General features: G+C 46.2%; 1 protein-coding gene across 8 annotated transcripts in view; it reads left to right on the forward strand.

Moving 5' to 3' along the window:
* BPGM (bisphosphoglycerate mutase) overlaps positions 1-13,524 on the forward strand; it is a 60,920-nt gene that overhangs the window by 42,257 nt on the left and 5,139 nt on the right. For 5 of the 8 annotated variants that reach the window (XM_074585152.1, XM_074585172.1, XM_074585162.1 and 2 more), the window contains one exon: positions 7,034-7,689. In XM_074585152.1, coding sequence (XP_074441253.1) covers positions 7,089-7,689 — 601 coding nt within the window. In that variant the 5' untranslated portion in view covers positions 7,034-7,088. Of the gene's footprint in view, positions 1-3,406; positions 3,539-4,512; positions 4,607-7,033; positions 7,690-13,524 lie in introns of those variants that run through there. The other 3 variants (XM_074585114.1, XM_074585123.1, XM_074585133.1) reach the window with 3 other exon arrangements.

Below are 13,524 nucleotides of genomic sequence, written 5' to 3' on the forward strand. Positions count from 1 at the left end.
TGAATAAAGTGATCTTTTCAAACAGAAAAATGGAGTAAGCAGAGGTGTAAAAAGACTAGGTAAGGAGACTGAAGGCAGGCATGGGTAAGATGGCTGTGGTGTTATAAGGAAAGATATCCCTCCTGGGTGGCACTGTCCTGCGAACAGGAAGGTTAACACACGGTGTGGGCTTCCCAGGCTCCTGTCCACATTGCAGCTGATTCCTTGTCAAAAATAAAGCTTGTGTTTACTTTATAAGAGAAGAGAGAACCAGTGTATTGAGGGGTGACGGGCAGGGAGATGGATGTAGCCAGAGTGATTTTGCGATCTAACAGTTCCGAGTCCTCTTGGGGGAATAAGGATGTGTTTCTCTCTCTGCATAGTGTGTTGTACTCCCAGACCTTTCTTAATACAAATTTGGCCTTGAATGAAAGTGAACCATCAGAAGATTGCAGAGGAATGTGAGATAACAGTAGCGTGGATAGCAGACAGAGAAAAGACATGATCTAGGACTTTTGTAGAAGAAAAACTGTCAAGTGTTGAAAATGGCCTGAATAGGCTGGCATCCAAGAAAAGGGTGAGGATTCCTTGGGCGCATATCGGGGCGGGAGAATGAGCATGCTGCTGGCAGCGACCGGAGGTGGAAAGGAGGAGGGAGAGTCCAGGAGGGAAGGCTGCAAATTCATGCAGTATAAAAACATCCAAGAGGAAGTTTTAGAGGAAGGTTTCAGAGTTATTAAAGAGTGTGAAGATTTGATTACAGAAGTTTCTTTTGAAGATTAAATTACTAATGAAGACAGATCATATATCAAATAGTTCCAAACAAAGAGCTCGGGGTCTTTTGGAATTTACTACGGGTATGCCTGCAGTGCACAATGGCAAATACTTGATCTAGCTTTGAACAAAGTAACTATTCTATGAAAAAGTACTAAGGGCATAATCAGTGAAGAACGTTCCTGTTTGCCACAGCTTTCATCAATCATTAATTGGCCTATTTCTTTCCAGTTCCGTTCTCTTCTGTTTCTGCCTTGCTCAGCTCCAGGCCTTGCTTCAGTGCGGCATGGTTGCACTGGTGCCCCAGCGGAAGCCTATGTGTTGAGGAAAAGAGTTTCCTGAACTGCTTCTGCCATAAACATTCCAGCAAAACGCTACCGCCTGGAAGGGCTCCAGAGCAGAGATCCTGAAAAACACAGCCCAGCTGGTCTGAGAGATAATAGCTGCCAAATGAGTGTAGCTGTCTGCGAGAAGTCGTGCATGGGGATATGGCTTAGACTCTTCCGTCCTTGTGTAGTTTGAAATGTGAATCAAAGTCATTAAGCTCTTTTTGCCATGCTAATGGCATGGTCTTGTTCAAAGACTAATGGAGATAAGAAATCTGTATGTGATGGCCATGGAGGTCCAGGCTTGTGGCATGGGTTTCTGCCGACTCACTTGTAGTTATAACTGCATATTGGCATACAATGTTTCTTTCTGTTAATTGTATTCTTAATGACTGAAGTACGGCCAATACATAGTGCTGGTACTCAAGTATAGATATTTTTCCTTCTATCTCTAGGGCCTTTCGTTTTTTTCCTTGCAGAGTCAGTCGAGCAGTTTCCCTGTGATGCACCCGTATTCTGAGCTGTACCGCTAGTGCGTTTGTATAGGAGGAGACAGGTTTGGTCTGCCTGGAGGCAGGGTGACTGCGGGTGTGGGATCACGCAGTGTGGTGTGGGTGTGTTTCTCTTTACCAGTTCGAGCCGATGGGTGGCAAATCAAACTCTGCCGGTACAGTGAACTTAAGAGTACTACTTTGAATACGTGGGCTGGACTGGCTTTATACTGTAGGTTCTGGCTTAGACAAAGTTGATAGAGACAAAAGGTAATTGTTAACATAAAAGTTAGTGAGTGAGATAAAAAGGATTATATATATAAGTGCAATTCACATCCAGTGGAAGTATTTTGCAGAAGCAATATTTTTCTACACTGAGGTCAAGCACAGCTCTTTTTTTCACTAAAAGCATTGAAAATGTTCTCCTTGAGATGCTGAACGCTTTCCAGAGCTTTCCAAATAAATGAGGACCAAAGTCGGTGCAGTAACCACCGAAGAGACACAGGGTGCTGCTCACCGAGCCTGGACACTCTTACCACACATAGTACTGTGCCATGCTGAGAGGCTCGTGAAGCGGTGTTTTGTCTGGCTGGTCCTTCTTTCCTGCTGACAGGTTAGGATCTAATCCCTGCAAGTGCAAAACAAAACACCCTTTCTCCTCACAGCACTTTAGTGACATTATTTTAACATCTCTGCCCCAAATTTTCTTAAATTTCCTTGTGTTGCTTTTTCCTATCGAAATCTTTAATTTTCATGCACTATCATTTTAAGATATTAAAAATGAAAGATCACCTCAATCTCTCCCTTGTAGAGAGCGTGATAGAACACATTTAGTTTGTGGCCCTTAAAACTTTACGTTGTGGCTGTCCAAGGGTAAGCATTTTGAAAAGAAAATGTGAATCTGATTGTATATAAAAGACATGCTCTGCTATTTTTGTAAAATAAAAGCAGACCTTTGGCGATAGAAGCACTAAAGGACACCACCTGCCCACACCGCTTCATTTCTGCTCCGTCCACTTGCTTTTGATTACTTTGAATCGGAATGACAGCCTGTGGCCATGAGGGTAGCTAGCGTGATCCTTAAGTTCCTAGAGTCACTTCTATATTTTTTTTTCTTTCTGCTGATTTCATAATGAGTAATGAGATTTTGGACCCTTGCTTCTCACCAAACCCAAAGAGTACGAAAACCAGAAGAAAAAAAGCGAGCCCTGCCAGGGAAATCCCCCCGCCTCGCCATCTGCCTGGCCCTGTGCCCCGTGTCCTCCCCTCCTGGCAATGATGGGCCACTTGGGCCACGCTCCTTCCCCGAGGGCGGCGACAGGGCGAGCCGGCGTCCTCCCTCCCGACTGCTGTCGCCATACCCGGCCCGGGCCCGGGGGTGTTTTCTGGGGAGAAGCCAGAGGCTGGGCTGCCTCCGGTTGCGTTCGGCACAGCCTGGCGGGACCCCGTTTCTCCGGTGAGCAGCGCCGGCGGCTGCGGGGGGAACCAGCATCCCCGCTGTGATCCCTCGCGGGAAAACGACCTGCTCTTAGAGGACGGGATTTTCGCGGGGGGGCGGGAAGAGACAGAGACGGACACGGCACCAGCAGCCCCGCAGGCTCCGCCGGGCATCGAGCCCCGAGCCCGGAGGTGCCCGGGGGCGGCCTGGGGGGACCCGTGCCGGCTGGACTGGGCTGGGTTCCCAGCGCGCCCCCCGGCACCACGCCGCTCTCTCAGGCTCGTCCCACAGCCTCGTCCTCATTGGCTGGAGGCGGTGCTCATCCTCTGCGCCAGCCAATCGGGCTCCCCCAGCTTCGCGGGCGCGGAGGCGCCGTGGCCTCATTAAGACGCGGGGCCCGCCCCTCTCCCGGCGTAGCAGCGGCGGTGGCGGAACGGCGGGCGGGCGGCGTTCGCTCCGGCCTCGGGGGTCGGGCTGCGGAGAGCGGCCGCGGCGTTCCGGGCGGGCTGCGACCCGCTACAGCGGTCCCCGTAAGGCAGCGCGGATTTCGGCTGTTAATTCTCTGAAGCCGAGGGACGAGCGTGGGGGGAGGGCGGTTAACGGTCGTGCGGAGGCCGGGGGAGGTGGAGTGGGGGGGGGCTCCTGCCGGGGAGGAGGGCGCCGGGGGTGCCCCCTCGGAGGGGTTGTGCCGGCGCTCCGGGCCCTACAGGCAGGGGTTGTCGGGGCCCGGAGGAGGCTCCCTGAGGCGGGGGTTGCAGGCGGGCTCCCGTGGCGGGTGTCGGGACCCGGGGCCGGCCGTGTGCGTGTCCCTTGAGGGGAAGGGTGGCTGTGCTGCGGCCCCGGGCAGGTGAGGGCTCCCTGAGGAGGCAGGAGCTGTTGAGGCACCTCGTGTGTGTGTTTGTTTGTGTGTGTGAGTTGCGGCCCCGCCTCTGGGTAATCCTCTCCCTTCTTGGCTAAGGCTGAGGGGCACGAGTGCACAGGGACGCTTTATAAAAGGGGCGAGCAGGTGAGATTTGCGCTCGTTGGAGCGAGGGGTCCTGGAAACGACCCACTCTGGCAAGTCAGGCCTTAAAACCGTGCTTGGCTAAAAGATCTGCCGATGTGAGATGTTGTCCTGAGCCACTTGCTCTGCTGGGCTGAGCTGGGGCTTTGTGTTGTTTGTGTTTTATGCTGGGTCCAGGTCTGCTGTCCGTATCCTCCATGGTGTCCCAGAGGCTTTGGTAGAATTCTGTGCGCTAGAGCTATGGTAATTGCTGTCTAAACAAATCTTGAGGAGCAAATGATATCCTGGGGCATCTGGGAGACAAGAAACTTTCCCTTGTTGGAAACCCAGGAGCTGCGTATTTGCATCCTTTTGGGAGAAGGAAATTGGTAGCTTTCCCAGCCCCTACAAGGGGTGTGCTTTATTTTCTTGCAGGTCTGAGAGCAAATGATGGCTGGCATAACCATTTGTACTTGTGGTTTCTTTCTGTGTGAGCGCTTAGTGTTTATTCTCTTCCTGCAGGTAACTAGCCAAGAGTGTGTGGTGGCCTCTTTATAAAGCAGCTCTTGAGCCTGTGCTGGGATTTGTGTAGGTTGTTCTTTTTGCTATAAGAAAGGTGAGTAGGATTATTTCCATGTGTTGTTCTAAGGCTTTCTAGCTTAAATACTTCCATAAGTGGATGGATATTCATACAACCCTGTGACTGCCAGTTCTTTCTAAATTGGTTTGATAGTGGTGATTCTGTCTAATCTTTTATATAACTGAACTGGAGTTTATGGTTCCCAGATGATTTTAGGTCTTTGCACGAGTCTTTTTTTTTGTTATGTTCGTTGAGTTTTTTACTGGTTTTGGCCAAAAGTACCTGAGTAAGAACATGTGTGAACAGGTGCATCTCTTCTATTATTGGGTCTTGTGGTTTTTTTTATTTTGGGTCTTAATTTGGTATTGTAAACTGTATTATCCACAGGAACAGATTACCTCATTGTTCAGTTTAACTAATTATGTATCTGTAGAGATAGAGTTTTTTATGGGTCTGTTTTGTGTGGTAGTTCATGCTGTGAGCACACTGCAGTTTTTAATCATATCTTTGGGACGTTGGAGAAAGATGACTTTAGCTTTAGGTGGAAATGCTATCTGATACTCCTTTTTGTTGTAAACCTAGTATATTATAGCATTGCATCTGATGTGACATGACATCTGAATCCTAACAATAGTTGATTTCTTTGATTAATGTGCAGCTGATTATTGTGAGTGGAAAAAGTGAAACATGGGATTTTGTCTGAGTTGTTCCTTGTCATACACAAAATTCAGGCCTCCTTGTGAGTGAAATCACAGAAGACCTTTCCCTTGTGTTTACCAGCTGCCTACTGTGTATCAGACAATACTTGCTGATATTCTGTAAAAATCTGTCAGTCCTCAAAGGTTTTTTAATCCTGAGCTGCACCAGTAGCCAGAAGTTAAAGCTGGGGAGGTATTGTGCAGTGCCCTTGTATGACGAAGACTCTGTCTTCTGTGGAGTAGAGGAGAACTAAGCTGCTGTATAGTCAAGATCAAATTACTGAGGCTGTTAATGAATTCAGCTTTTTGAAAGTCTGGTAAAAATGAATCCTGACAGTATGCTGGGTGCTTCCCAAAACTCAGAGTGCATGGGCCTAACCCATCCTACTGACCTAATTCAGGGTCACAGTGGGCCAGAATTTGAGACACTTGAAGGGTGATTGGAGCAGCTCCAACTGATTTGAGATGATGGGAGCTCCTGTAAGCATGTTGCTTGTGGAAATCTAGTCCAAAGTTGTGTGTACAGAAATCAGACTTCAGTGTCCCACTGCTCATGGTTTTGAGAGCACTTGATGTTCCTTTAAGTACATAGCAGTCCTTCCAGTGCAGAGAGTTGTGTCTTTATATTTTTTCCCCCCTGCTCTGTCTGTTGCTATCTAGTCTGTGACATCCCAGGTCAGTGATCAGGTGGGGCTTTCAGAGTTGCACTGCTGTCTTAGATGGACCTTTCAGGCATCACACAGTCTGTTAGAAGATCCTTGGCCATGTTGAAGCTTGGGTGAGTGGTCAAAATCCATTTACCACTCAAGACAATCCAGAGGTGTTTTTGCTTAGTCAACAGGGTCAGAGAAAGGTGCTGCTTGATGTTATGAGTGTGTAGCTGCCCGTTATTTAATGAGGACAGAAAATATGCCATTTGTGCCCGCTGCAAAAGTAAAAACATTAGTCCTGGTGCCTGAGAACCTGGCATTGTAATTCATAGACACAAGAGGGGAAAAATATACTTGAAAGTCAGGAAAGGGTGGAATAATCTGTGAGATCACTTCTGGATTCAGTGAAATGAGGACTCAATAGTGGTGCATTGCATCCCAGAACAGGTGTGTTGTGGCACTTGAGTGTGGAGGAATGATGGAGGAGGTGGCTGGCGGAAAAGTCAAGCAGAGACTGGCATAATTGGCAGGACAGGATGGGGATGTGAGGAAACAAGTTACGCAAAGCATGATTATGGTGACATCTGTTTTGGGGAAAGCTGATAAGGTTTTGTGTATTGCCAGTTCCAATTCTGTCATCCTTCCTCTGTCTGGGGATCACAGTTGCTGTCTGTGCCTGCATTCCCTCAGAGCCAGTGTGTGTCTGGGCAGCTCTTAGGAGCTTGGTCTCCATGTCTCACCTCTAATAAGCTCACCAGTGAGAGTGAGATCTGCTTCTCTGGTTGTGAGCCTCTGATGTTGAGTGAGGCTCTGTGTAGGCACTTGAGGGAAATCTCTAGGCAGGAACAGCTTGTATGAATCTGCTACTAATCAATTGATTAAGTGGGCTAGTTGCAGCAAGCTGGGTGAAGGATGGTGCTTTTCCTCCCATGTGAGGGTGGGAAGGAAGACAAAGCCAGGAGGCCTCAAAGGTAAAAACATACTCATCAGACACTTGTTTCTTTGGTTGTTTTGATTCTGATAGTTGTCTACTCTTTGCCATATTACTATGTTACTACTGATGTACTGCATTATCTGTGGGATGTTTGATGTATTTTTCTCATGTCTCTTTCCAGATGCATCAATATTAGATGTCAGACCAGTTGTCATCTGTGCTAAGCTGCAACCAAAATGGCTAAGTACAGGCTTGTTCTCTTAAGACATGGGGAAGGAGCCTGGAACAAGGAGAATCGCTTCTGCAGCTGGGTGGACCAGAAGCTGAGCAGTGATGGGATAAAGGAAGCTCAGAACTGTGGCAAACACCTTAAAGCGCTGGGCTTTGAGTTTGACCTCGTCTTTACCTCTGTACTCAGTCGCTCCATCCAGACTGCATGGCTTATCCTGGAAGAGATGGGCCAAGAGTGGGTCCCCATTCAGAGTTCCTGGCGACTGAATGAACGTCACTATGGTGCATTAATTGGTCTTAACAGAGCAGAAATGGCTCTGAATCATGGGGAGGAGCAAGTGAAAATATGGAGGAGAAGCTATGATGTTACCCCACCTCCCATAACTGAATCTCATCCTTACTACGAAGAGATATACAATGATCGTCGGTATAAATGCAGTGATGTCTCTCAGGATAATCTCCCCAAAGCTGAAAGTCTAAAAGATGTGCTTGATAGACTTCTTCCCTATTGGAATGAAAAGATAGTGCCAGAACTGAAAAGTGGCAAAATGATCCTTATCTCTGCTCATGGTAACAGCAGCAGGGCATTGCTGAAGCATGTGGAAGGTAAGGGTCTTCCTTGTAGCCTTCCCCTCTTCTCCTTGTTCAACTGCTTAGAGCTTTACATCTTGTTCTGTAGTGTATATTACTTATGTGGACAATGTAACACTTAATATCTGTGGTATCCAAGGAGAAAGTAAAAAGTTGGCCTATGGGAACAGGAATCAGACTCTGGGGGATGTGGGAGGGGGAGAGAATTAGTTAGGTTAATGTAGTTAAGAGGAGAGCCAGATGCTTTCCCCTTGTTTGTCACTGCTCACTTAAACTACTGTATTCAGACTAACTTTGTGGTTGATCTAGATATAACCTGAAGAGTTGTGTCTGCCTATTTTTGGATTTAATCAGCTGCTTTCTCAGAAGTCATAATCTGTTCATTAAACAAGCGTTGCTATAACACATCAGAATAAAGTGTTTGTCTTGGGTTGTGGAAGATCACAGGATGGTTTGGGTTGGAAAGGACCTTAAGGATCATGTAGTTCCAACCCCCCTGCCGTGGGCAGGGACACCTCCCACTAGCCCAGGCTGCTCAAAGCCCCATCCAGCCTGGCCTTGAACACTTCCAGGGATGGGGCCTCCACAACTTCCCTGGGCAACCTGTTCCAGTGCCTCACCACCCTCACAGTAAAGAATTTCTTCCTGATATCTAATCTAAATCTACCCTCTTTCAGTTTGAAACTGTTGCCCTGTGTCCTATCACTACACTCTCTGATAAAGAGTCCCTCCCCATCCTTCCTGTAGGCCCCAAGATGTTCTTGACTGTTACTGTGGTGGGTCACTTTTGAGGCTTCATTCTTGATAATTTTTACCGAAAAACCTGCTGTGGCAGGGAGTTCTGGAGGGAGTAGGTACTTGCTAAAGCTTATGCAAATACTGTATTACTTCCCAATATAGAAAATGCCTACCAGCGAAATTAGGAATTTAGCATAAGGTTGCTTATTTATTTAGGACCTGAAAAGGATGTGATTTATCATTCAGTCATTGCTAGATTCTTTCCCTCTGCATTTTCTTTAATGACATGGCTTCTAGTTTAGGTCATCCTAAACTGGAAGATATATTAATTTCTTTGTGGGTAGAGTAGAACTTAGTGATTATGTGTATGAATGCAGCCTACTAGAGGTGTAGTTGCAAGTATGCACAGTCTGGATTGTGTCCATTCAATTTTTTAGTTATAAAACCCTCTGCTGTGTGCCTTTATGTGTATGACTCTGCTGAGCACTTTTTGCATTGAGGCATGCTGGAACAGTCAGGACAGCTGATGCTTTAGCAGGAGTTAGAAGCCCAGGGAATAAGCTGCACAAATGACTTCTGGAACTATAGAGGCTGTGAATTCTGGGGTACAGATCACTGCTTGGATACAGGAGGAAGGCTGGTTCAGCCAGTTCCACTGATGTGTCCACACCCTGTGAAATAATAAAGAATTACAAATGAAAAAGGGGCAGGGTGATCTGCAACCATGGTGTCTTCCCTGTGTCTGCCCCCCTGCTAGTCCCCAAAAACCAAACTAGTTCCATGAAACTGTGTTGGCCAAGCCCTTTGGAGGTGAAATGCTGCAAACTGACCACAGCTTCATCAGAAACCTTCAGTCACTTCCTGTGCAGGCATGCAGCAAGGCTAGATCTGGCAGCATCAAGGTCTGGTAAAAGTTACTTTAAAGTTAGTATGGCTGGATTCCTTGCTGCACTGAGATCAGAGGGAGCAGTGTAAGTTAAAGTAGCCGCAAAGCTCTTTGGGACAATCTGTTAGGTATAACTCTTCCAGGGCTGCCCACACTTAACTGAAGTAGAAGAGAGCTGTGTCTCTTGTCTGTCCTACACTGTATCTTGTCCCTCCCAGCACATGCTTACATAGGGAAATGTGAGGAATTCTTGGCAGAGGATTTAGTTTGGTTGACTGAGGACTGTCTGTCAGCTACACCAGCTCCCATACGGGAGCAATTGCCAGATATATGCTGGCTCTTCTGCCCTTTATGCAGTGGAGTTTTGAATTCTGCAGAGTTGCCCTGAAGGGTGGCACGAACAGAGCTTGAAAGACCTGTGTTACTGTGACCTGCTTCTTCCCCCCCAGCCCCAAGGTCCAACCTATATCTAGGTAGATCTAAAGAGATTCCTTGTCTGCATTGCTGACTGTCTCACCCTTTCTCTGCTGAAAGGTTGTGAGCTGCTCTGGAGCCTTGCTGGAGTTGGACCTGATTCAATAGCTTAAAGTTTGTCAGTCTACTGTATTTGTAGCACCCGCTGTGAGGTGTGCTTTGGTTTTGTGGACTTTTTTTGACTAGCTTTGTGTGTCCTGCACTTGAGTGGAAGTTTCTGAGTCCCTCTATCTTAGCTAGAGCCATGGTTCTTGGCATTTAGAAAATGGGGCTCCAAAGGCCTCAAGCAGCAATCCTACATGAGTGCTTGGATGTCTTAGTCACAGTGATAACTTAATCCTTGGAAACAATTCTAGTTGTTTCAGTGTGAAATTTAGTGTCTTTTCTGAAAGACTTCAAAGTATCCTTGGGGTTATTATTTCAAGGACGTATTTTTTTTTTAAACAGGCCTGTAGTTCTGTTTTCCTTGTTGTGAGTAATTGGTAAAGAGCTTGAAATGTGGATCTGGTTTCTACTTGCACACAAAAATCATCAGAGAACGAATGTCAGGCTAACAAGGCTTTGATTGTGGGCTTAGATTTTTTTTTTCTTGCTTTCTCAGTGCACAGAGTGGACCTCATTAAGGTACATGAAATGTTCGTAGGATCTGTCATGGTTTGCATGTGAGGACTTAAAGTGAAATTCCAGTAGTCTTTCTGATAATAGTATTTAACACAAACTGGACCGTACTTTTTGTATGCACTTGGAGATCTGAAACAGCAGCTTCTCTGAGAACTTGCTCTTCTGTTCTGGTGGCTTGAGTGACACTTCTCCCAGAGAGTGCTGCTGAAGATGTCAGTGCTGTGGGCTGTGTCCAGTGGGGATGCTGGGCTGTGTGCCTTCTAGGTAATACCTATGAATTTGATAAATGCCACCCGGGGACAAGGGTGGCTGTTGTGCGTGATCCTGACAGAATGTTGGCATCAAATTTTTAAGTCTCTGTAAGCTTTTCCAGTCTTTTCAGAACACTTATTCTTTGAATCATCTTCAAGTGTTGTATGTGATGATGCTTGGATCATTGGCACAACTAAAAATTGGCAGAGTAAGAAGGCAGTTTTCATTATATGTTTTTAGGGTTGGAAAGGCTCTCTAAAAGTAACATTTTCTTCTTCAGGCAGCAGTCTTGTGTTTGCTGGTGGAAGGGTTGTCATAACTTAGCAACTGTTTTGTTCTGTCACACCTACTGGTGTGGACTGTGACCTGTAACTTGGGTCTTTAGACAGGCCATATTTTTTCTTTCATGGTATACCTCTGATGCATTGAAAAAGCAATGGCAACAAGATGTTAATGCAGAGTGTATCTAAAATAACCATATTAGACATGTTTGATAGATCTTACTTTGGATGCTGAAACATCATATTGATTATAAAAGCATCAGTTACTAGAATCTGCTAAATAAGTATCTTGGATGCACAGGATCTATTTACAGGTGATTTTTCTCAATTCTTTGAAGGAGGAATAATTTTCTTTTACCTAATTACTGATACTTCTGATTGAGACCCTCTCAGCAATGTCCCATTGTGAAGACATTAGTGTACTAGTTGTGGCCAGCTTACCCCGTTTGTTGAAGTACTAGTTGGAAATCAAGTCTAATGGACTAATTTTCTAGGTGAGTGGCAGAAGGATTTATAGGCTGTCTCAACTTCTTTCTTTCATCTAAACCATTTAACCCTGAAGAGCGGTGTTAAGTAATTCAAGGCAGGGTCTTGTGGAAGGTCTAACTCTAGAACTTAAGCCCTGTTGCAAAGGTTACCATCTCCTGGACATGGTGTAGTGGTCACTGAGCCTTGTCATGCTTAGGGTAAAAAATGAAGGGGAGGAGTTACCTGGTCTCTTGAAGAAAGGTGCAGATGTTGCACCCATTGGGCTTGTCTGGTTGTGGTCACAGAGCTGCAACAGAGCTCTGGAACTGGGCTCACAGGCAGAACATGGTGACTGGGAAGGCCTGATGCTGGTCTTGCCAGTTGGTGAGCAGGGAGAGCAGTGCCCTCACGATTTTACTTCTTTGCATTAATGTGATACTTGTGCAGTTACAGTATTCCCGTAGTTTACATGCTGGAGCTACACATTGTCAGTCGTGTGGATTGTGTGTTGAGGACTACCTAAAACAATTATTTTACTGATTTTTGCAGCTCAACCTTCTTAAGGAAATACTACTTATGTGACTGTGGTGTCTGAAGGCAGTTACAGAAACCAGATTGAGATCTAAGAACTCACGGCTGTTGAAATGAAATGGTCTTGCGCTCCCTGTCATTCATCCCAGTCTTTGCTCTGTACTTCTGCTTATTTCTTGTGAGCTTGTTGGGCCCTCTTGCATGTTAACTTGGTCGGTAAGTTGGCAAGAAACAGCGAGGAGTGGGTAGTTTTCTGTCACGTTGGTGGCTTGAATCAGCTCAGGGAACGGGGTGGCAAGTGCCTGATGAACATGCAAAAGGACTGGAACAGCCTGACCAGGACCTGCAGATGAGACAGAGGAGTTTCATGTGTGAGTTTCCACACAGGTTTGCACAAACTTGGGCTTGAGGGACTCTCGGTAGTCCTTCAGCCAGAGGTGGAAACCTTTTGCCAGAGCTCTGTCCAAGGGCAGTATGTATGCTGGTAGGCTCCAGGGTTGCGTGCTCAGAGAACTCCGTTTGTCACAGCGTTGCCTTGAGTTCCTGGTGGTGGTAGTGCAGCCTGGGTCTCTACTCAAGACCTCTGGGACTTTCTCACCTGATGCCATAGTTGACAACTAGTGATGATAGTAGCAAATCAGCCTGTTTCATCTTGGACTACTTGAGGAGTTTAAGGCAGGCTGTATTTCCCTACTGCATGGGAATATGATAGATTCCTGGTTTGCTTTCCTGCAATGTCGGTGGTAATGTTGGTGGATTCTCATGGCTCTAAGTGGGTAGGATCTTAGTTTTAAGCCTGCTCAGGTAAAGAGAAAACAGGGAAAGCAACACACTAGCCTTCAGCAGTGCTGAGACCCAGGCTTTAGTATTTTCCTGGAGGGAGGAGTGTTGCTTCTTCAATGGTCTGATTTCCCCTTGTGCTTTGTAGTCAGCAGTTGAGTCCTTGGCCTGATTTTACCCTTTTTCTGTGTGAGATAGGATGGGATTGTGACACAGGCCAGCTCAGATGAAGAGCGAGAAAAGGTCACTTGCCTTTAGTTACAGCACATGGAGTAACTGGATAGCAGTTAGCTCATGCTTGCAATGGCCTGAGTGTAAGATGTCATCTCTTTACTGTCTTCCTAGCCTGCTGGCTGGGGAGTGTTCTGTGTACATTTTGCCTGCAACAAAAGAGCCTGATCAGCTTCTTGCTTCCTGAAGAACAGAAATGCAATACAAATACAGTAGCAGTGCTGAAATAAAGCAACAGGACACTATTGTTTCTTTAGGATTTTCATCTTCAGCTTGTGTTTCCAGCCTTCTGACTGTGAGGCAACACTTCTGTAAGAGGAAAAATCCCAAGGAGAAAGCCAACATGCTTGCTGCTGCTTGTTTATCCTAGACTCTGCTATTTTGCTGTGTAAATCAATACTAGTTGACATTGGTGTGGTCACTGTGTTCTGTAAAAACAGTAAATTGCATTTCTGAATCCATGTAGCTACAGCTAGTTTTGTTTAATCTGTCTTAGAGGAAACCTTTAAATATCCTGGCTCCTGACCACATTATGTGGTTTGCCTAAATTCTGCTACATGACTTCATCTGCTTTGTGTATATCTGAAT

Source organism: Larus michahellis, chromosome 1 (genome assembly GCF_964199755.1).
Source record: "Larus michahellis chromosome 1, bLarMic1.1, whole genome shotgun sequence".
NCBI lineage: Eukaryota > Metazoa > Chordata > Aves > Charadriiformes > Laridae > Larus > Larus michahellis.